This window comes from Thunnus albacares, chromosome 24 (genome assembly GCF_914725855.1).
Source record: "Thunnus albacares chromosome 24, fThuAlb1.1, whole genome shotgun sequence".
Taxonomy (NCBI): domain Eukaryota; kingdom Metazoa; phylum Chordata; class Actinopteri; order Scombriformes; family Scombridae; genus Thunnus; species Thunnus albacares.
Genome location: NC_058129.1, coordinates 16123121 through 16147536, shown reverse-complemented (window position 1 = coordinate 16147536; position 24416 = coordinate 16123121). Strand labels below are relative to the sequence as shown.

The following is a 24416-nucleotide window of genomic DNA, read 5'->3' as shown; positions in this document are numbered from 1 at the left end:
TATTCTGACAAATAGATTTATTTGCAACTAAATACTGACAAAGACATATCTGACCAACATTTGTTTGAATAGCAGCAGTTAAAAAACTTCTAATATGGATTCACTGTGTGATAGATGCATCATGGTTGTGAAAATTCTTTATTCATTTAACAGAGTATCTTCAATGGAAGAAAAAGGGTAAGAACTTTTCCTTGAACTGTTATAACTGCAGTAAACTAGAAGTTTGACTGTCTGACAGATGTATTGTGGTTGTGACAATTCTTTTATCATTTAATACTGATCTCAACAATTTCTGAGGTCCATAAAACATCCACCCAGGACCTGGAAACTCTCAATCTATTTAATGGAAATATGACAATAATTAGTTTATTTTTTAATGTCAACTCACAAAAAACAAAAAGACAATTCTAGAAAGAGAAAATAATAACAACATACATTATATTAAACATACATGATACTATTCAGTTATAGGAGTGGCAAAAATTGGATTTAAGAGGTGAAGCGTCGACCATGAACCACAACGTCCCTGATTCTGGTTCATGTTTGATTAGGGACCTTTGTTGCTTGTTGCCATCTCTCTCTCCCCCTGTCCGTCATTTTCTGTCATCTCTCCACTGATACTAATCAATAAAAGTATATAACACCCAAAAATGTTTTACTTAAATAAAATGGATGTAATCTTTGGACTTATGAGATAACCTGCATCATGTGTAGCAGTTTTTAGTCTGACCTGAATGAAACCGTAAACCATTGAAACAAGTCGGTGTTACATGTTACAGTTTTTTGGTTATCAGAAGAATTGTAGCAGCTGCATTTTGGATTTGTTGGATCTTTTTAATAGTACAGAATACAAGACCTGAATGACCATGAATGAGAATTTCAGCATCTGACTGTGTTAGAAATGGGTGAACTTGGACGATGTGGCAGAGGTGGAAGAAAACTACTTTAGTGATGTTGCTGATGTGTCCCTCAAATCTAAGATAAATGAAATTACAGGACTTCTTTATCTCTTCTGCTTAGTGGCAACATCAGTTCAATCAGGAGAGACTCAGTTTTTCATAGAAGTGAATATTATTTATTGAACATGCATGATAGATGAAAGTGAGAGTCTTTGGTGATTAGACCCCATCGTGAATGTCATCATTTATGAAAGGGGGGAGGTGAAGGCGTGATTAGAATAGGATAACCCCCCGATGGAGTCTAGACACTGGTGGTGATGATGAATAAAGGGCGCAGATCTTGATGGTGAAGGCAGCGGGCTCCTGGTGAACTCAGACCTGGTGCTGAAATATGAAGTGGAGAAGATGAGGTGGTGATCAGGAATGAAGAGGAGAGGAGCGAGCTGCTGGAACGCGGCCGTGGAGTTGGATGGGGTGGAGGAGGAGCGACGATCACGCTGAAATGACGACTGACAGCAACAGAGAAGGGAACAGATTTAAAGTTTGACAGCTGAGTTGTGATTGGCAGTCAAAGATCTTGGAGGAATCTGATTTGATGACTAGAGTAACGCCCCTAATCAGCTGATTGGACAGCGGGAGAAACAGGGAGAGAGAGAGGAGTTGGAATGAATGAATGGTTATAGATAGTATTCCTGCCTGAATTTACGCTAAACTCCATTTCGATCAGAAGAGACTCACTTTTTCATATAAGTGAATGTTATTTATTGAACATGCATGATAGATTACAGTGAGTCTTTGGCGATTAGACCCCATTGTGAAAGAGTTGATAAAAGAGAGTGAGTTAGTGATCACTAGAAGAGTGGTGGGTGGCGTGAGGTATGGAGACCATGTTCTTATGCACATTTCATAAGGAGGGAAGAGAGAGGACAGCCTGAAAGCAGAGTGAAATGACCCATAGATATGACATAGCACTTTACCATGCACAAGATTTGTTGTATGAGAGGAAGAACTGCTAGCATGATCAGCAATGATAGCAATGAGCTGCGACACCCATAACTCAGGACACCACCACCAGTTATATGTATGACTTACCAGATTATGGCCTAAGAGATCTTTGATTTGCGAGAACAGTGCTGACGTCTGGACGATGAGGATGTGTAGGCAGAGGGTGACTGCCGACACAGTTGTAGCAGGGAGGCAGATGAAATACTTTGGATGGGGGTGGAAGTAACCACCACGACTTAAAAGAAAGCCCTGAATAATGCTAATTTAAATGAAAGACAGCAGCAGATGATAAGCTACGATGGAACTGTGTTGCTGCTGCTATTGGATAGATGTGACCAGCGGATGTGAGCAACTGATATCTCGATTGACGACCTTGGCAGGGCGACCAGGGAATAACGAGTAACAGATGCATGAGATGTGAATGCAGGATGATAACACACATGAGAAATAAAATAACAGCGTATGCATGCAAAGATAGTCTTCCTGACTGAACTTATCTAAAGCTCAATACATAGGACAACAAGTGAGTGAAGTAAAGATAATGTTTATTCTACCAGATGATAGAGATAATTAAGTCTAAAAGTATTGCACTCAGACTCTACGGGAGATTTTGAGTTGAGGGAGTTGCCCTGAGCAGCAGCAATATAAATCCCCCCAAAATAAAGGGTGCAAGCCCCCACCACTAAAAGAATACACAGCCTGATGTTTTCCCCTAAATAATGCTTACTTACCAAGCAGGAATGAAACAGGCCTCATTTAGTTGTGAAGATGGTACGATCTGCTAGAGACGAAGCATAATATTGAGCTTGACACAGAAAATATGTTTTTGAACTAGAGAGATTAAAATCGACAATAAACCGTACATAAACAGGCAGAGACAAACACCTCCTGTATTGACTAGGTTGGACTGACCTGAAAAGCTACAATGCTTTAAAATGTTAACATGAAACGTGGGACTGCAAAGGAGGCATAGTTTAATATATGAACAATACCTGATGTTTAAATTGCTTAGAGGCTGTAGAATATGAATTAAAGGTGAGACAGAATGGCGCTTTAATTCAGGATTAATTAGATTTGGCGAAACACTCACCTTAGAACTCATTAAGGTCGACAAAACGAGGTGTTAACATGCATGAATTAATCTAATAAACAGCAATTAACTAAAAGACTAAACTCAGACAACATTGTTGCTGATGAAAACAGTTTGTAGAAGTATAGCTCCCCATAGTGGCTAAGCAACACGGTTAGCAGAACGGAGCTCCCTCAATAAAAGCATGTTAAGACTCGAGCCACGGAATAATCACACTCTCAAACCTGTAGAAATGCAGCTGCTGAGCTAATATCTTACGTACAGTGTTCATGTGAGAAAGTTTGATATGACTAGATGTACAGCTCTTGAAGCACCATGTTTAACATCACTACTGTTGAGACAAGCAGAGTGAGCCGACATTGGGCCGTATGAAGAATGATGCTTCCACTGCTGAAGAGCAGTTATGAATTTTACAAATGTATTATTAATACCCATGTTGCACAAGTTTGACATTCACAAAAGAAAATGTAACTTATAAAACCTAATTATAAAACAAAACATGATTAATGAAGAATTCCAGTGAGTTAACACACACTTATTCATCTTCAATACAGGAGAAGCTGATGAAACCAGATGGCAAGGTAAGATAGGACATTTTCACATTGGTCACCTATTTGTCTTTAATAATTTAAAAAACATATCTGACCAACATTTTCTTAAATAGCAGCAGTTAAAAAACTTGTAATATGGATTCACTGTGTGATAGATGCATCATGGTTGTGACAATTCTTTATTTACTTCACAGAGTATCTAGAAAGGCTGGATGAGGGTAAGAACAACTTTTTTTTCTTGAACCGTTATAACTGCAGTAAACTAGAAGTTTGACTGTCTGACAGATGTATTGTGGTTGTGACAATTCTTTTATCATTTAATACTGATCTCAACAATTTCTGAGGTCCATAAAACATCCACCCAGAACCTGGAAACTCTCAATGTATTTAATGGAAATATGACAATAATTAGTTTATTTTTTAGTATCAAATCACAAAAAAGAAAGAAGACAATTACAGAAAGAGAAAATAATAACAACATACATTATATTAAACATACATGATACTATTCAGTTATAGGAGTGGCAAAAATTGGATTTAAGAGGTGAAGCGTCAACCATGAACCACAACGTCCCTGATTCATGTTTGATTAGGGACCTTTATTGATTGTTGTTCTCCATCTCTCTCTAAATGTAAATGAAATTACAGGACTTCTTTATCTCTTGTGCTTAGTGGCAACATCAGAAGACAACTTCCTAATCAGAGCTCAAAATGTAAAGTAGAGGTTCATTGATAAACACACTGAAAGGCACCAGAGACAGTATTCCTTTCTGTATCTTTTTTTTTTTATTAGTTTATTTGTTAGGGACGATGCAAAAAAACATTGTAACAGGCTAAAGTAACATGAAACAGACATATTGCATATAGCATTTCTAGCCAAGGCTAACTTGCAAATAGCATTTCTAGCCAAGGCTAATTTGCAAACCCTGTCCCTGGTTAGGCTTTTTTGTTAAAAAAATAGTCATAACATATTACCAAAAATACATTAATTAAATAAAGCTTATAATAAATAGTGACATTCTCAATAACAACAGTATTTACATCACATAACAATCAATTTACATGTTTTGCATATGTGTGTACGTGTGTATGTTCCCTAATTCATGGCAATGATGTATTTATGTGCATAATATTTATAGGTGTGTGTATCCGTGTACATACATGCATATTCTATATCAGTGTGCGAGTATGTTTATATGTATGTATCTGTTCCTCTATCTGTTTGTACATGTCCATGGACATGTGTACATGCACATGTGTATGATCATAGATCAATGATAGCAGATTTGGTTTTGTTTCAGCCAATGTTTCACCTTTTCATTAAATGTTTTCAGATTAGTTTTTATTTTTATTTCTGTTGGTAGGGCATTCCAAAGATTCATCTCTTTTATTGAAAAAGATGACTGACCGAAAGTAGTTTTGCTCTCTCTAAAAATGAATTTGATTAAAGAAAACTTGATGAAGTTGTGATAACTAAGCAACTTGTACTTTTCCAGAATTATAAAGTGGTGCTATTTCATTTGTTTTTGATCCATTACTTTCAGTGCTGGTTTGTATAGTGATGTAACGGGTTTAACAGTTGACTGTGAATTCTGGCTCCATATAGTAACACAATAGGATAAATGTGAAAATATCATGACATGCATAAACAGTTGAGCTGTCTGAAAGGGTATGTCATGTCTGTAAACTGTGTGTCTGAAGTCTTTGAAGCCATAAAAAAGGCTTGAAGGTTCGATATTTAAAAGGTCAAGACCAGGTGAGTCTTCAGCTGTACTGCAGAGACTGTGTGTTGTCACTAAACTAAAACGTATGACTCATTACATTTTCTTTGGCTGATTCTTCCTCACCTCTGAGAACATTGTCAGAGTATTAGGAAAACCCATCTCTCATGATTCTACACATATTGTGGACTCTGTTAATACTATTTGTGCTGGCTTTCTTTGATGCTTTCAAGTAAAGCCGGTCAGCCGCCATAGACCTCCAACACACACATTTTCTTCTTCTTCTTACCGTAAGATGATTTTGCTTGTAAGCCTCTCGTACAGATGAGGTGAATGTATGTTTGAATATGTTATGTAAATGTGTATCTATGGCTGCCTTACGTCCAGTTCAAATCAAAGTGCTTAACGTAAGTTAAAGAAAATTATTCATATGAACTCAAAGTATCAAAACAACAAAATGGTAATAAAGACAATCAACAACTAAGAAGCGTGTGGTTGAAAAACTGTTTCTCTGCGGCGTCTCTTTCCCTCATCGCACCTGGTTCAGTTAACCTCTCGCTGCACCGCACGTTCAGTACATCTTGGCTGATACCAGTCTCAGCCAATCAACTACGGCCAAACTATGCTCAAAAAAAAAAATAAAAATAAAAACAACTCCAACACTATAATATTGTTATTTGTTAATGAGAACCTGTGTTTGTAAAGGCCACCTTCAACATCTGTAATTAATTCAGGTATTTAATCTCTTTCTCAACTAAACAAAACCACCAGATAAAAGAGCAGTTATGAATGTTACAAATGTATTATTGATACCCATGTTGTACAAGTTTGACATTCACAAAAGAAAATGTAACTTATAAAACCTAATTATGAAACAAAACATGATTAATGAAGAATTCCAGTGAGTTAACACACACTTATTCATCTTCAATACAGGAGAAGCTACTGAAAGGGCAAGGCAAGGTAAGATAGAACATTTTCACATTGATCACCTATTTGTCTTTAATAATAACATGACAATATTTTAAATAAAGTTGTTTTCTTGCATCCAGCACCAAAAAGTAATTAATAACTAAACTTTTACAAGCAAAAACCAGTGTTTCAAATGCATTCAATGTCCCTTTTTAATTGCTGAATTTTAAAAATCAATGAAATAAAGTCTCAAATTGGACACATTTTTAGTTGTTGTTGATTTAGTAATGTGATGTTTTCCTAACAGACAAATGAAGTTTTACATTCATTAATCATACTGCTGTTAGTTTTAACAGATAAATTTAAAACATTTATTCTGACAAATAGATTCATTTGCAATTAAAAACTGACAGACATATCTGACCAACATTTTGAATAACAGCAGTTAAAAAACTTCTAATATTGATTCACTATGTGATAGATGCATCATGGTTGTGACAAATCTTTATTTATTTCACAGAGTATCAAGAATGGAAGAGAAAGGGTAAGAACAACAATTTTTTTTTTCTTGAACTGCATAACTGCAGTAAACTAGAAGTTTGACTGTCTGACAGATGTATTGTGGTTGTGACAATTCTTTTATCATTTAATACTGATCTCAACAATTTCTGAGGTCCATAAAACATCCACCCAGAACCTGGAAACTCTCAATCTATTTAATGGAAATATGCCAATAATTAGTTTATTTTTAATGTCAAATCACAAAAAAAGAAAGAAGATGATTACAGAAAGAGAAAATAATAACAACATACATTATATTAAACATACATGATACTATTCAGTTATAGAAGTGGCAAAAATTGGATTTAAGAGGTGAAGTGTCGACCATGAACCACAACGTCCCTGATTCATGTTTGATTAGGGACCTTTATTGATTGTTGTTCTCCATCTCTAAATGTAAATGCAATTACAGGACTTCTTTATCTCTTCTGCTTGGTGGCAACATCAGAAGACAACTTCCTAATCAGAGCTCAAAATGAAAAGTAGAGGTTCATCGATAAACACACTGAAAGGCACCAGAGACAGTCTGCCTTTCTGTATCTGTATGTCTGAAGTCTTTGAAGCCATAAAAAAGCCTTGATGGTTCGATATTTAAAAGGTCAAGACCAGGCAAGTCTTCAACTGTACTGCAGAGACTGTGTGTTGTCACTAAACTAAAACGTATGACTCATTACATTTTCTTTGGCTGATTCTTCCTCGTCTCTGACAACATTGTCAGAGTATTAGGAAAAGCCATCTCTCATGACTCTACACATATTGTCCACTCTGTTAATACTATTAATATTGTTATATTTGTTAATGAGAAGCTGTGTTTGTAAAGGCCACCTTCAACATCTGTAATGAATTCAGGTATTTAATCTCTACAACTTTCTCAACTAAACAAAACCACCAGATAAAAGAGCAGTTATGAATGTTACAAATGTATTATTGATACCCATGTTGCACAAGTTTGACATTCACAAAGGAAAATGTAACTCAGGATGAATATGAACCAGCAGAATTTGCTGTCAGCTTTTGATGGTGGGTGTTAACCTGCTTCTGTGTTGAAACTGTAAACGACATCATCCTGATTCAGAACAAATATTCACAACATGGTGTGTTTGAGCTCATGATGTTCATAGTTGAGTAACACACAGTCTGTTTACTGGTAAATAAACACAAATGATAAAATAAAACATGATTAATGAAAAATTCCAGTGAGTTAACACACACTTATTCATCTTCAATACAGGAGAAGCTGCTGAAAGGAAATGGCAAGGTAAGATAGAACATTTTCACATTGGTCACCTATTTGTCTTAGTATTTCACATGACAATATTTTAAATAATGTTCTGTTTTCATGCATCCAGCACTTAAAATTAATTCAAATCCATTCCAATTTTACATGCAAAAACCAGTGTTTCAGGTGCATTCAATGTGCGTTTTTAAATTTAAGAAATGCTGAATTTTACAAATCAATTAAATAAAAAAGTCTAAAATTGGACACATTTTAGTTGTTGATTTAGTAATGTGATGTTTTCCTAACAGACAAATGAAGTTTACAGTCATCAATCATACTGCTTAGTTTTAACAGATAAAATTAAAACATGTATTCTGACAAATGGATTTATTTGCAACTAAATACTGACAAAGACATATCTGACCAACATTTGTTTGAATAGCAGCAGTTAAAAAACTTCTAATATGGATTCACTGTGTGATAGATGCATCATGGTTGTGACAATTCTTTATTCATTTCACAGAGTATCTAAAATGGAGGGGAAAGAGTAAGAACACAAATTTTTTTTCTTGCACCATTATAACTGCAGTAAACTAGAAGTTTCACTGTCTGACAGATGCATTGTGGTTGTGGCAATTCTTTATTCAATTCACAGAATATCTTGAATGGTTGGATGAGGGTAAGCTAAACCTTTTTTTCTCTTGAACTGTTATAACTGCAGTAAACTAGAGGTTTCACTGTCTGACAGATGTATTGTGGTTGTGACAATTCTTTTATCATTTAATACTGATCTCAACAATTTCTGAGGTCCATAAAACATCCACTCAGAACCTGGAAACTCTCAATCTATTTAATGGAAATATGACAATAATTAGTTTATTTTTCAGTGTCAGATCACAAAAAAGAAAGAAGACAATTACAGAAAGAGAAAATAATAACAACATACATTATATTAAACATACATGATACTATTCAGTTATAGGAGTGGCAAAAATTGGATTTAAGAGGTGAAGTGTCGAATTATGAAACAAAACATGATTAATGAAGAATTCCAGTGAGTTAACACACACTTATTCATCTTCAATACAGACGAAGCTGCTGAAAGGTCATGGCAAGGTAAGATAGAACATTTTGACTTTGGTCTCCTATTTTTCTTAAATGATTTTAGGGTTTTTAACATAACAATATTTTAAATAATGTTCTCTTTTCATGCATCCAGCACTTGAAAGTAATTAATATCTAAACTTTTACAAGCAAAAACCAGTGTTTTAAATGCATTCAATGTACTTTTTTAAATAAAAAAGTTGGACACATTGTTGTTGATTTAGTAATGTGATGTTTTCCTAACAAACAAATGAAGTTTTACAGTCATCAATCATACTGCTGTTAGTTTTAACAGATCAAATTAAAATATTTATTCTGACAAATAGATTTATTTGCAACTAAATACTGACAAAGACATATCTGACCAACTGTTTTTTGAATATCAGCAGTTAAAAAACTTCTAATATGGATTCACTGTGTGATAGATGCATCATGGTTGTAACAATTCTTTATTTATTTCACAGAGAGGTTCGATATGGGTAAGCACAACTCATTTTTTTTCTTGAACCGTTATAACTGTAGTAAACTAGAAATTTCACTGTCTGACAGATGTATTGTGGTTGTGACAATTCTTTTATCATTTAATACTGATCTCAACAATTTCTGAAGTTCATAAAACCTCCACCCAGGACCTGGAAACTCAATCTATTTAATGGAAGTATGCCAATAATTAGTTTATTTTTCAGTGTCAAATTACAAAAAAGAAAGAGGACAATTACAGAAAGAGAAAATAATATACATTATATTAAATGTATAATGTATTCATCTTCAATACAGGAGAGACTGCTGAAAGGAAATGGCAAGGTAAGATAGAACATTTCCACATTGGTCATCTATTTGTCTTTAATAATTTTAGTTATCTAACATGACAATATTTTAAATGATGTTCTGTTTTCATGCATCCAGCATGCATAAACCAGTGTTTCAAATGCATTCCATGAAGTTTTTCAGATAAAAAAAAATTGCTGAATTTTAAAAATCAATTAAATAAAAAAGTCTCAAATTGGACACATTGTTAGTTGTTGTTGATTTAGTAATGTGATGTTTTCCTAACAGACAAATGAAGTTTTACAGTCATCAATCATACTGCTGTTTGTTTTAACAGATGGATTCACTGTGTGATAGATGCATCATGTTGTGACAATTCTTTATTTATTTCAGATTTCCTAGAAAGGAAGGATACGGGTAAGAACAATCAAGTTTTTTCCTCAAACCGTCATAACTGCAGTGAACAAAATGAACAAAATGACGTAACAACGGTCAATGGAAAAATTGAAATCACAGGCTGATCCAACTTGCGTGAATTTTATCACAGCAACTCATAATGTGACTCAGTAGTGTGTATGGCCCCCATGTGCCTGTATGCACTCCCGACAACATCTGGGCATGCTCCTTATGAGTCGGCGGATCGCATCATGGGGGATCTCTTCCTAGACCTGGAACAGGGCATCAGTGAGCTCCTGGACAGTCTGCAGCTGTACTTGGCGGCGTCGAATGCTCCGATAGATAACATCCCATAGGTGCTCAATTGGATTTAGGTCAGGGGAATGAGAGGGCTGTCGTCATCCAAGAACTGTCTACACACCGGGCAAATGCCCGGCCACATGAGACTGGGCATTTTCCTGCACCAGATGGAACCCAGGGCCCACTCCACCAACGTAAGGTTTGACAATTGCTCTGAGGATTTCATCCCGGTACCTAACAGCAGTCAGGGTACTGTTGGCTATGACATGGAGGTCTATGCAACTCTCCAAGGATATGTCTCCCCAGAACATCACTGACCTATCGCCAAACCGGTCATGCTGGATGATGTTACAGGCAGCATAACGTTCACCACGGCATCTTGAGACTTTTTCACGCCTGTCACATGTGCTCAGTGTGAACCTGCTCTCATCTGTGGAGAGAACAGGGTGCAAATGGTGGACCTGCCAATTCTGGTGTTTTCTGGTGAATGCCAATCAAGCTGCACGGTGCTGGGCTGTGAGCACAGGTTCCACTAGAGGACATCTGGCCCTCATGCCACCCTCATGGAGTCTGTTTCTGACAGTTTGGTCAGAAACATGCACACCAGTAGCCTGCTAGTGGTCATTTTGAAGGGCTCTAGCAGTGCTCCTCCTGTCAAAGTGTCTTTGCTAGTTTAAGACCAACGCAGTTGTCATTTTCCCGTCCAGCGCCCATGTTGTTTAAATGGCAAATGCACTTGCACCCATCAGTGCGCCCATGGGTGTGTTGGTCTTAAAATAAGGTATGGTCATGCGCATTGTTGGTACATTGCAATCTTGAGGCAGCAGAGAGCGATATTGACCAACCAAAACCTGGTCTAAAGTCAATGGCACAATGTTTCAGTTATTTTAAGGGTGCATTATCAAGACAGTAATATGCGCCTACATAGGCGGGTGTATAACATACACTCTGCTTGTTACACACACAGGACACGCAGCAGTGCATGAACATGCAAAAGATTACAAATAAATGGATTACAATGTGAAAGATTATTGTGTACATTAACATATTTTTAAAAATACATGTCATAATGCTCTGTCATAATATTTATCAGAATTAACTAATCACAGTAATGACAGATAAAATTGTCTAATTATTTGACCAAATTGTGGCAATTTAAACAGACGATTGACTTTCCTGCTGCATCAATATATGAAGACATGAGGAACACATGAGAAAATAAATAAGGTGAAAACAATTATTAAACTAACGAAGGACATAAATCTGCACAGCCTCTAGCTGGATCAGCACCTTGGAGAGCTGATTAAGTCCTGATAACTGCATGATGATTTCTTACATGATTAAAATTAATGATTTAATTTTTTAACAATATTTAATAAATATTCTGTAACATTTTGAGAGTAAAGCCATCAGGTTCCGCACTTTCAACAATTAAAACCTTGCTGATTTGACCTGTTACTTCATGACTGAACAAAATGATTTTAAAGAAACCAAAGCTGTAATTGAAAAAATAAACCTTTTCAAAAAAATAAACGAAAATAAATTTGCCAGAAATTAATGAACAGGATCTTAAACTGGTGGTCTGGGGCTGACCACGGGAGGCTTCAGGAGCAGCAGAGGCAAGTGTGCGCGTTATGGATTGTGTGCTTTCACTTTGCACATGAGCAGATTCATTCCCTCTACAGGGAAGATGCACCATCATAATAACAATCTGCCAAGGTGCAAGCGCATCTGGCTCTTAAAGGGAATAGAAGATGACACTCTGATTGGTTTATTGCATGTTACGCCAAAAACACACCCATGATTAATTAGGAGACTATGGACAACCCCTTTGAACCATGTGCCTGGCGCATCGACCATTTTTCCGCCGTTAAAATGGCAAAAGTGGATGTGGGTACACCTTGAATACACTTGCACCATGCTCTTCAGACCGTGCGCTTTAGATTGTTAAAATAGGGCCCTCTATCTACATAATGGATAGAGTTTTCAAACAGTGCAAGAAGTAGATAAACATAACTTCCTTTGTCCACTATTTTGCCTGCTGCTGGGGCTGCTTTGCTGCAATTTCGTAGGGGGCCCTATTCAGCCAGTTTGCATCACTGATGGAATATTGTCATGTAGACGTGTTCAGGCCGAGACTCTTATCAAACATGTAAACTGGAGCATGTACAATAAAGTTATAGCAACTTCCTTTGTCATGGTGAAACATCAAATCTCAATGGTAACAGAGATGAAAGCACGTCTTACCTCGATGTTGGTGTGACCAAGTAGGAAGAGCCAAGCTCAAGCAGGCTGTAGTAAGCTTGCATGATGACACGTCATCAGGCCATCACAACGCCCAGTAATCGAGCCACCAGTAGCACCAATCACGTCAATAAAATGGCGTTTTCTGGGACTTTCTGGAAGCTTACGAATCACAAAGCTTGTCTCCATAGCTCTGGGAATCTGCCTGATTGCACTTCATATCTGTCGTACGTTTAAATGTACAGTGTCACGAGTACTTGCTGGACAAAGACGTGTAACTTTAGTACTATATGGTGCATGAAAACACGCATTAAATAAACATCATGTCGCTGCCAAAAAGTTTCTAGCTTCCGTGTTGTGTGGCCCACTGAATATGCGCAGTAGTGTTTCCCCCGTTGGCACTGCCCGCGAGCTCCCGCTCGGCCCATAGACTTTACATTGTGATAACGTCACAGATTTTTAAATCGCTTTTCTCGGCTCAAGGAGTTTTACAAACAAAACCTCCATGGATCAAAAGTTCATAATAGAAAGAGTCATAATTGAAATTGTTTGCAGTTCGAGGAGTCCTGTCAAAAGTGGTGGTCTATGGGGAAAATCCTTTTTGGGCTGCAGGGGGATTTTTTGTTGCAATACTGCAAGTGGCCACTGGGAAAAATTGGCTGCGAGGCTGAGCGGCGGCGCCCTATCCAGCTCTTATTATACATCCATGGTTACTGTGTTCGGCTGCACAGATAGGAAATCCCTCGGCTGACAGGATGTACCACTCTGTTTGAAAAAACAGCCTAGGCTCTGTTGGAAATGTAACTTATAAAACCTAATTATGAAACAAAACATGATAAATGAAGAATTCCAGTGAGTTAACACACACTTATTCATCTTCAATACAGGAGAAGCTACTGAAAGCACGTGGCAAGGTAAGATAGAACATTTTCACATTGGTCACCTATTTGTCTTTAATAATTTTAACATGACAATATTTTAGATAATGCTCTGTTTTCATGCATCCAGCACTTGAAAGTAATTAATATCTAAACTTCTAATCTAAACAAGCAAAAACCAGTGTTTCAAATGCATGCAATGTACTTTTTTTAAGTTGCTGAATTTTAAAAATCAATTAAATAAAAAAGTCTCAAATTGGACACATTGTTAGTTGTTGTTGATTTAGTAATGTGATGTTTTTCTACCAAACAAATGAAGTTTTACAATCAATCATACTGCTGTTAGTTTTAACAGATAAAATGAAAACATGTATTCTGACAAGTAGATTAATTTGCCACTAAATACTGGCAAAGATATATCTGACCAACATTTATTTGAATAGCAGCAGTAAAAAAAAACTTCTAATATTGATTCACTGTGTGATAGATGCATCATGGTTGTGACAATTCTTAATTTATTTCACAGAGTTCCTAGAAAGTTTCAATACGGGTAAGAACAACCTTGTTTCCTTTCTTGAACTGTTATAACTGCAGTAAACTAGAAGTTTGACTGTCTGACAGATGTATTGTGGTTGTGACAATTATTTTATCATTTAATACTGATCTCAACAATTTCTGAGATCCATAAAACATCCACCCAGGACCTGGAAACTCTCAATCTATTTAATGGAAATATGTCAATAATAAGTTTATTTTTTAGTGTCAAATCACAAAAAAAGAAAGAAGACAATTACAGAAAGACAAAATAATAACAACATACATTATATTAAACATACATGATACTATTCGGTTATAGGAGTGGCAAAAATTGGATTTAAGAGGTGAAGTGTCGACCATGAACCACAACGTCCCTGGTTCAAGCTCAATTAGGGACCTTCATTACTTGTTGTTCCCCCGTCCCTCATTTTCTGTCATCTCTCCACTGATACTAATCAATAATCAATAAAAGCATAGAATGCCCAAAAATGTATTTCTTAAATAAAATTCAAATTGTGTAATCTTTGGAATAATGAGATAACCTGCATCCTGTGATGTGAGTGTTCATGGGGGAATGTGAGGTCTGAGAAGTTTTGACAGGTCAGGAGGTAATAGGTAGCAGTTTGTAGTTTGACTTGAATGAAACCGTAAACCAGTGAATCAAAAGAATTGTAGCAGCTGCGTTTTGGACTTGTTGGATCTTTTTAATAGTACAGAATACAAGACCTGAATGACCATGAATGACAATTTCTGCATCTGACTGTGTTAGAAATGAGTGAACTTGGACGATTTGTCAGAGGTGGAAGAAAGTTACTTTAGTGATGTTGCTGATGTGTCCCTTGAATCTAAAATAAATGAAATTACAGGACTTCTTTATCTCTTCTTGCACTATGACAGATTATTATTTTCTATTTATAAACCAGAGCAGGGTAATGAAAGACATATTTTTTACACATACATAGCAGTTCCACAGTCAAATTATAAGTCAGTAACAATATAATAAGATAGATCATGTAACTAATAATACCAATAAATAAATAAAATTTGACAAAACATAACATTTTTTTCCAGAGGAGTAACCGTTTTTGTGCTTTTTTAATAATTGATGCAAAATGACTGATTAACATGGAGACACATGACACAGGACAAGACAAGAGAGACAGACAACAAAACAACAACAAAAAACTGGATAAAAATTTTTAGATTTTCTTATTGTAATACACACGCATGTGTGTGTTTTTGTACTTTTTCAATTATGTAGATCACTAAGGGACGCATTAAAGTTTTCCACATCAATTGGGGAAAAAAGGCTCAAATTGGACAGATTGTTAGTTGTTGTTTATTTAGTAATGTGATGTTTTCCCAGCAAACAAATGAACTTTTACAGTCATCAATCATACTACTGTTAGTTTTAACAAATAAAATTAAAAGTTGTAGTCTGACAAAGAGATTTATTTGCAACTAAATACTGACAAAGACATATCTGACCAACATTTGTTTGAATAGCAGCAGTTAAAAAACTTCTAATATGGATTCACTGTGAGATATATGCATCATTGTTGTGACAATTCTTTATTCATTTCACAGAGCATCTTGAATGGAGGAGAGAGGGTAAGAACAACAATTTTTTTCTTGAACTTTTATAACTGCAGTAAACTAGAAGTTTGACTGTCTGACAGATGTATTGTGGTTGTGACAATTCTTTTATCATTTGATACTGATCTCAACAATTTCTGAGGTCCATAAAACATCCACCCAGGACCTGGAAACTCTCAATATATTTAATGCAAATATGACAATATTTAGTTCATTTTTTAGTGTCAAATCACAAAAAAAGAAAAAAGAGAAATACAAAAAGAGAACATAACAACAACATACATTATATTAAACAGACATGATACTATTCAGTTATAGGAGTGGCAAAAATTGGATTTAAGAGGTGAAGCGTCGACCATGAACCACAACGTTCCTGGTTCATGTTTGATTAGGAACCTTTATTGATTGTTATTCCCCATCTCTCTCTACCCCCGTCCATCATTTTCTGTCATCTCTTCACTGATACTAATCAACAATCAGTAAAAGCATAGAACGCCCCAAAAAGTTATTACTGAAATAAAATCTGAATGGTGTAATCTTTTGAATAATGAGATAACCTGCATCCTGTGATGTGAGTGTACGTGGGGGAATGTGAGGTCTGAGAAGTTTTGTCAGGTCAGGAGGTAATAGGTAGCAGTTCGAAGTTTGACTTAAATGAACCGTAAACCAGTGAATCAGAAGAATTGTAGCAGCTGCATTTTGGACTTGTTGGATCTTTTTAATAGTACAGAATACAAGACCTGAATGACCATGAATGAGAATTTCAGCATCTGACTGTGTTAGAAATGGGTGAACTTGGACGATGTGTCAGAGGTGGAAGAAAACTACAATGGTGTTGCTGATGTGTCCCTCAAATCTAAGATATATGAAATTACAGGACTTCTTTATCTCTTCTGTTTAGTGGCAACATCAAAAGACAACTTCCTAATCAGAGCTGAAAATGTAAAGTAGAGGTTCATTGATAAACACACTAAAAGGCACCAGAGACAGTCTGCCTTTTTGTATCTGTATGTCTGAAGTCTTTGAAGCCATAAAAAAGCCTTGATGGTTCGATATTTCAAAGGTCAAGACCAGGCGAGTCTTCAGCTGTACTGCAGAGACTGTGTGTTGTCACTAAACTAAAACGTATGACTCATTACATTTTCTTTGGCTGATTCTTCCTCACCTCTGACAACATTGTCAGAGTATTAGGAAAACTCATCTCTCATGACTCTACACATATTGTCCACTCTGTTAATACTATTAATATTATTATATTTGTTAATGAGAAGCTGTATTTGTAAAGGCCACCTTCAATATCTGTAATTGATTCTGGTATTTAATCTCTACAACTTTCTCAACTAAACAAAACCACCAGATAAAAGAGCAGTTATGAATGTTACAAATGTATTATTAATACCCATGTTGCACAAGTTTGACATTCACAGAAGAAAATGTAACTTATAAAACCTAATTATCCTCCTCCTGTATCTTCAATACAGGAGAAGCTACTGAAAAGAGATGGCAAGGTAAGATAGAAGATTTTCACATTGGTCACCTATTTGTCTTTAATAATTTTAGAATATTTAACATGACAATATTTTAAATAATGTTCTGTTGTCATGCATCCAGCTCTTAAACTTAATTAATATCTAAACTTTTACAAAAGTGTTTCAAATGCATTCAATGTACTTTTTTTTAATTGCTGAATTTTAAAAATCAATTGAATAAAAAAGTCTTAAATTGGACACATTGTTAGTTGTTGTTGATTTAGTAATGTGATGTTTTCCTAACAAACAAATGAAGTTTTACAGTCATCAATCATACTGCTGTTAGTTTTAACAGAAAATTAAAACATATATTCTGACAAATAGATTAATTTGCAACTGAATACTGACAAAGACGTATCTGACCAACATTTATTTGAATATCAGCAGTTAAAAAACTTCTAATATGGATTCACTGTGTGATAGATGCATCATGGTTGTGACAATTCTTTATTTATTTCACAGAGTATCTAGAAAGGTTGGATAAGGGTAAGAACAACTTTTTTTTTCTTGAACCGTTATAACTGCAGTAAACTAGAAGTTTCACTTTCTGACAGATGTATTGTGGTTGTGACCATTCTTTTATAATTTAGTACTGATCTCAACAATTTCTGAGGTCCATAAAACATCCACCCAGAACCTGGAAACTCTCAATGTATTTAATGGAAATATGCCAATAATTAGTTTATTTTTAATGTCAAATCACAAAAAAGGAAAGAAGACAATTACAGAAAAAGAAAATAAGAAGATACATTATATTAAACAGACATGATACTATTTGGTTACAGGAGTTGCAAAAATTGGATTTAAGAGGTGAAGCGTCGACCATGAACCACAACATCCCTGGTTCATGTTTGATTAGGGACCTTTATTGCCCGTTGTTCCCCATCTCTCTCTCTCTCCCCCCGTCCCTCATTTTCTGTCATCTCTCCACTGATATTAATCAATAAAAGCATAGAATGCCCAAAAAATTGTTACTTCAATAAAATTTGAATTGTGTAATCTTTGGAATACTGAGATAACCTGCATCCTGTGATGTGAGTGTTCGTGGGGGAATGTGAGTTCTGAGAAGTTTTGACAGGTCAGGATGTAATAGGTAGCAGTTTGTAGTCTGACTTGAATGAACCGTAAACCAGTGTATCAGAAGAATTGTAGCAGCTGCATTTTGGACTTGTTGGATCTTTTTAATAGTACAGAATACAAGACCTGAATGACCATGAATGAGAATTTCTGCATCTGACTGTGTTAGAAATGGGTGAACTTGGACGACGTGGCAGAGGTGGAAGAAAGCTACTTTAGTGATGTTGCTGATGTGTCCCTCGAATCTAAGATAAATGAAATTACAGGACTTCTTTATCTCTTCTTGCACTGTGACAGATTATTATTTTCTATTTATAAACCAGAGCAGGGGAATTACAGGCACATTTTTTACACATACATAGCAGTTCCACAGTCAAATTATAAGTCAGTAACAATATAACAAGATAGATCATGTAACTAGTAATACCAATGAATAAATAAAATTTGACAAAACATAATCTTTTTTTCCAGAAGATTAACCATTTTTGTGCTTTTAAAAAAATTGATGCAAAATGAGTGATTAACACGACGACATATGACACAGGACAAGACAAGAGGGACAAACAACAAAACAGCAACAAAAAACTGGATTAAAACTTTTAGATTTTCTTATTGTAATACACACACGTGTGTGTTTTTTGTACTTTTTCAATTACGTAGATCACTAAGGGATGCATAAAAGTTTTCCACATCAATTGGGAAAAAAAGTCTAAATTGGACACATTGTTAGTTGTTGTTTATTTAGTAATGTGATGTTTTTCTACCAAACAAATTAAGTTTTACAATCATCAATCATACTGCTGTTTAGTTTTAACAGATAAAATTAAAACATGTATTCTGACAAATAGATTTATTTGCAACTAAATACTGACAAAGACATATCTGACCAACATTTTTTGAACAGCAGCAAAAACTTCTAATATTGATTCACTGTGTGATAGATGCATCATTGTTGTGACAATTCTTTGTTAATTTCGTAGGGCATCTTAAATGGAGGAGAAGGGGTAAGAACACCTAATTTTTTTTCTTGAACCGTTATAACTGCAGTAAACTAGAAGTTTGACTGTCTGACAGATGTATTGTGGTTGTGACAATTCTTTTATCATTTAATACTGATCTCAACAATCTCTGAGGTCCATAAAACATCCACCCAGGACCTGGAAACTCTCAATATATTTCATGGAAATATGACAATAATTAGTTTATTTTTTTATTAGTTTCAAATCACAAAAAAGAAAGAAGACAATTACAGAAAGAGAAAATACTAACAATATACATTATATTAAACATATGTTATGAATGTTACAAATGTATTATTAATACCCATGTTGCACAAGTTTGACATTCACAAAACTACTAACTTCTAAAACCTAATTATGAAACAAAACATGATTCATGAAGAATTCCAGTGAGTTAACACACACTTATTCATCTTCAATACAGGAGAAGCTGCTGAAAGGAGATGGCAAGGTAAGATAGAACATTTTCACATTGGTCACCTATTTGTCTTTAATAATTTTAGAGTATTTAACATGACAATATTTTAGATAATGCTCTGTTTTCATGCATCCAGCACTTGAAAGTAATTAATATCTAAACTTTTACAAGCAAAAACCAGTGTTTCATATGCATTCAATGTACTTTTTTTTAATTGCTAAATTTTAAAAATCAATGAAACAAAAAAGTCTCAAATTGGACACATTGTTAGTTGTTGTTGATTTAGTAATGTGATGTTTTCCTAACAAACAAATGAAGTTTTACAGTCATCAATCATACTGCTGTTAGTTTTAACAGAAAATTAAAACATGTATTTTGACAAATAGATTTGTTTGCAACTAAATACTGACAAAGACATATCTGAGCAACATTTGTTTGAATAGCAGCAGTTAAAAAACTTCTAATATGGATTCACTGTGAGATAGATGCATCATGGTTGTGACAATTCTTTATTCATTTCACAGTGTTCCTAGAAAGGAAGGATAAGGGTAAGAACAACTTTTTTTTTCTTGAACCGTTATAACTGCAGTAAACTAGAAGTTTGACTGTCTGACAGATGTATTGTGGTTGTGACAATTCTTTTATTATTTAGTACTGATCTCAACAATTTCTGAGGTCCATAAAGCAACCACCCAGAACCTGGAAACTCTCAATGTATTTAATGGAAATATGCCAATAATTAGTTTATTTTTAATGTCAAATCACAAAAAAGGAAAGAAGACAATTACAAAAAAAGAAAATAACAAGATACATTATATTAAACAGACATGATACTATTTGATTATAGGAGTTGCAAAATTTGGATTTAGGAGGTGAAGTGTCGACCATGAACCACAACATCCCTGGTTCATGTTTGATTAAGGACCTTTATTGCCCGTTGTTCCCCATCTCTCTCTCCCCGTCCCTCATTTTCTGTCATCTCTCCACTGATATTAATCAATAAAAGCATAGAATGCCCAGAAAATTATTACTGAAATAAAATGTGAATGGTGTAATCTTTGAAATACTGAGAAAACCTCCATTCTGTGATGTGAGTGTTCATGGGGGAATGTGAGTTCTGAGAAGTTTTGACAGGTCAGGAGGTAATAGGTAGCAGTTTGTAGTTTGACTTGAATGAAACCGTAAACCAGTGAATCAGAAGAATTGTAGCAGCTGCATTTTGGACTTGTTGGATCTTTTTAATAGTACAGAATACAAGACCTGAATGACCATGAATGAGAATTTCTGCATCTGACTGTGTTAGAAATGGGTGAACTTGGACGATGTGTCAGAGGTAGAAGAAAACTACTTTAGTGATGTTGCTGATGTGTCCCTCAAATCTAAGATAAATGAAATGATAGGACTTCTTTATCTCTTCTGCTTAGTGGCAACATCAGAAGACAACTTCCTAATCAGAGCTGAAAATGTAAAGTAGAGGTTCATTGATAAACACACTGAAAGGCACCAGAGACAGTCTGCCTTTCTGTATCTGTATGTCTGAAGTCTTTGAAGCCATAAAAAAGCCTTGAAGGTTCGATATTTAAAAGGTCAAGACCAGGCGAGTCTTCAGCTGTACTGCAGAGACTGTGTGTTGTCACTAAACTAAAACGTATGACTCATTACATTTTCTTTGGCTGATTCTTCCTCACCTCTGACAACATTGTCAGAGTATTAGGAAAACCCATCTCTCATGACTCTACACATATTGTCCACTCTGTTAATACTATTAATATTGTTATATTTGTTAATGAGAAGCTGTGTTTGTAAAGGCCACCTTCAACATCTGTAATTAATTCAGGTATTTAATCTCTACAACTTTCTCAACTAAAAAAAACCACCAGATAAAAGAGCAGTTATGAATGTTACAAATGTATTATTAATACCCATGTTGCACAAGTTTGACATTCACAAAAGAAAATGCAACTTATAAAACCTAATTATGAAACAAAACATGATTCATGAAGAATTCCAGTGAGTTAACACACACTTATTCATCTTCAATACAGGAGAAGCTACTGAAAGGAGATGGCAAGGTAAGATAGAACATTTTCACATTGGTCACCTATTTGTCTTTAATAATTTTAGAGTATTTAACATGACAATATTTTAAATAATGTTCTGTTTTCATACATCCAGCACTTAAAAGTAATTAATATCTAAACTTTTACAAGCAAAAATCAGTGTTTCAAATGCATTCAATGCACTTTTTTTTAATTACTGAATTTTAAAAATCAATTAAATAAAAAGTCTCAAATTGGACACATTGTTAGTTGTTGTTGATTTAGTAATGTGATGTTTTCCTAACAGACAAATGAAGTTTTACAGTCATCAATCATACTGCGGTTAGTTTTAACAAATAAAATTAAAACATGTATTCTGACAAATAGATTTATTTGCAACTAAATACTGACAAAGGCATATCTGAGCAACATTTGTTTGAATAGCAGCAGTTAAAAAACTTCTAATATGGATTCACTGTGTGATAGATGCATCATGGTTGTGACAATTCTTTATTCTTTTCACAGCGTATCTTAAATGGAAGAGAAAGGGTAAGAACAACTTTTTTTTCTTGAACGATTATAACTGCAGTAAACTTGAAGTTTGACTGTCTGACAGATGTATTGTGGTTGTGACAATTCTTTTATCATTTAATACTGATCTCAACAATTTCTGAGGTCCATAAAACATCCACTCAGGACCTGGAAACTCTCAATCTATTTAATGGAAATATGACAATAATTAGTTTATTTTTTAGTGTCAAATCACAAAAAAAGAAAGAAGACAAATACAGAAAGAAAATTAAAAAAAACATACATTATATTAAACATACATGATACTATTCAGTTATAGGAGTGGCAAAAATTGGATTTAAGAGGTGAAGCGTCGACCATGAACCACAACGTCCCTGATTCATGTTTGATTAGGGACCTTTATTGATTGTTGTTCTCCATCTCTCTCTAAATGTAAATGAAATTACAGGACTTCTTTATCTCTTCTGCTTAGTGGCAACATCAGAAGACAACTTCCTAATTAAAGCTCAAAATGTAAAGTAGAGGTTCATTGATAAACACACTGAAAGGCACCAGAGACAGTCTGCCTTTCTGTATCTGTATGTCTGAAGTCTTTGAAGCCATAAAAAAGCCTTGAAGGTTCGATATTTCAAAGGTCAAGACCAGGCGAGTCTTCAGCTGTACTGCAGAGACTGTGTGTTGTCACTAAACTAAAACGTATGACTCATTACATTTTCTTTGGCTGATTCTTCCTCACCTCTGACAACATTGTCAGAGTATTAGGGAAAACCCATCTCTCATGACTCTACACATATTGTCCACTCTGTTAATACTATTAATATTGTTATATTTGTTAATGAGAAGCTGTGTTTGTAAAGGCCACCTTCAACATCTGTAATTGATTCAGGTATTTAATCTCTACAACTTTCTCAACTAAACAAAACCACCAGATAAAAGAGCAGTTATGAATGTTACAAATGTATTATTAATACCCATGTTGCACAAGTTTGACATTCACAAAAGAAAATGCAACTTATAAAACCTAATTATGAAACAAAACATGATTAATGAAGAATTTCAGTGAGTTAACACACACTTATTCATCTTCAATACAGACGAAGCTGCTGAAAGGATATGGCAAGGTAAGATAGAACATTTTCACATTGGTCACCTATTTGTCACCTATTTGTCTTTAATAATTTTAGAGTATTTAACATGACAATATTTTAAATAATGTTCTGTTTTCATGCATCCAGCACTTAAAAGTTATTTATATCTAAACTTTTACATGCAAAAAACAGTGTTTCAAATGCATTCAATGTACTTTTTTTTTAATTGCTAAATTTTAAAAATCAATTAAATAAAAAAGTCTCAAATTGGACACATTGTTAATTGTTGTTGATTTAGTAATGTGATGTTTTCCTAACAGACAAATGAAGTTTTAAAGTCATCAATCATACTGCTGTTAGTTTTCACAGATAAAATTAAAACATGTATTCTGACAAATAGATTTATTTGCAACTAAATACTGACAAAGACATATCTGACCAACATTTGTTTGAATAGCAGCAGTTAAAAAACTTCTAATATGGATTCACTGTGTGATAGATGCATCATGGTTGTGACAATTCTTTATTCATTTCACAGAGCGCCTAGAAAGGTTGGATGTGGGTAAGAACAACTTTATTTTTTTCTTGAACTGTTATAACTGCAGTAAACTAGAAGTTTGACTGTCTGACAGATGTATTGTGGTTGTGACAATTCTTTTATCATTTAATACTGATCTCAACAATTTCTGAGGTCCATAAAACATCCACGCAGGACCTGGTAACTATAATAATTAGTTTATTTTTTAGTGTCAAATCACAAAAAAAGAAAGAAGACAATTACAGAAAGACAAAATAATAACAACATACATTATATTAAACATACATGATACTATTCAGTTATAGGAGTGGCAAAAATTGGATTTAAGAGGTGAAGCGTCGACCATGAACCACAACGTCCCTGATTCATGTTTGATCAGGGACCTTTATTGCTTGT

General features: G+C 34.8%; 1 protein-coding gene across 2 annotated transcripts in view; it reads left to right on the top strand.

The window, feature by feature from the left end:
* The window catches only part of LOC122976553 (titin-like), a 326074-nt gene that overhangs the window by 255994 nt on the left and 45664 nt on the right, over positions 1 to 24416 (top strand). For both annotated transcript variants that reach the window (XM_044345108.1, XM_044345109.1), the window contains 24 exons: positions 154 to 177; positions 3549 to 3575; positions 3740 to 3763; positions 6203 to 6229; positions 6699 to 6722; positions 7971 to 7997; positions 8482 to 8505; positions 8614 to 8637; positions 9048 to 9074; positions 9527 to 9541; positions 9840 to 9866; positions 10224 to 10247; positions 13658 to 13684; positions 14175 to 14198; positions 15773 to 15796; positions 17263 to 17289; positions 17773 to 17796; positions 19368 to 19391; positions 19831 to 19857; positions 20349 to 20372; positions 21870 to 21896; positions 22389 to 22412; positions 23489 to 23515; positions 24021 to 24044. In XM_044345108.1, the coding sequence (XP_044201043.1) occupies positions 154 to 177; positions 3549 to 3575; positions 3740 to 3763; positions 6203 to 6229; positions 6699 to 6722; positions 7971 to 7997; positions 8482 to 8505; positions 8614 to 8637; positions 9048 to 9074; positions 9527 to 9541; positions 9840 to 9866; positions 10224 to 10247; positions 13658 to 13684; positions 14175 to 14198; positions 15773 to 15796; positions 17263 to 17289; positions 17773 to 17796; positions 19368 to 19391; positions 19831 to 19857; positions 20349 to 20372; positions 21870 to 21896; positions 22389 to 22412; positions 23489 to 23515; positions 24021 to 24044 (597 nt within the window). The remainder of the gene's footprint in view (positions 1 to 153; positions 178 to 3548; positions 3576 to 3739; positions 3764 to 6202; positions 6230 to 6698; positions 6723 to 7970; positions 7998 to 8481; positions 8506 to 8613; positions 8638 to 9047; positions 9075 to 9526; positions 9542 to 9839; positions 9867 to 10223; positions 10248 to 13657; positions 13685 to 14174; positions 14199 to 15772; positions 15797 to 17262; positions 17290 to 17772; positions 17797 to 19367; positions 19392 to 19830; positions 19858 to 20348; positions 20373 to 21869; positions 21897 to 22388; positions 22413 to 23488; positions 23516 to 24020; positions 24045 to 24416) is intronic.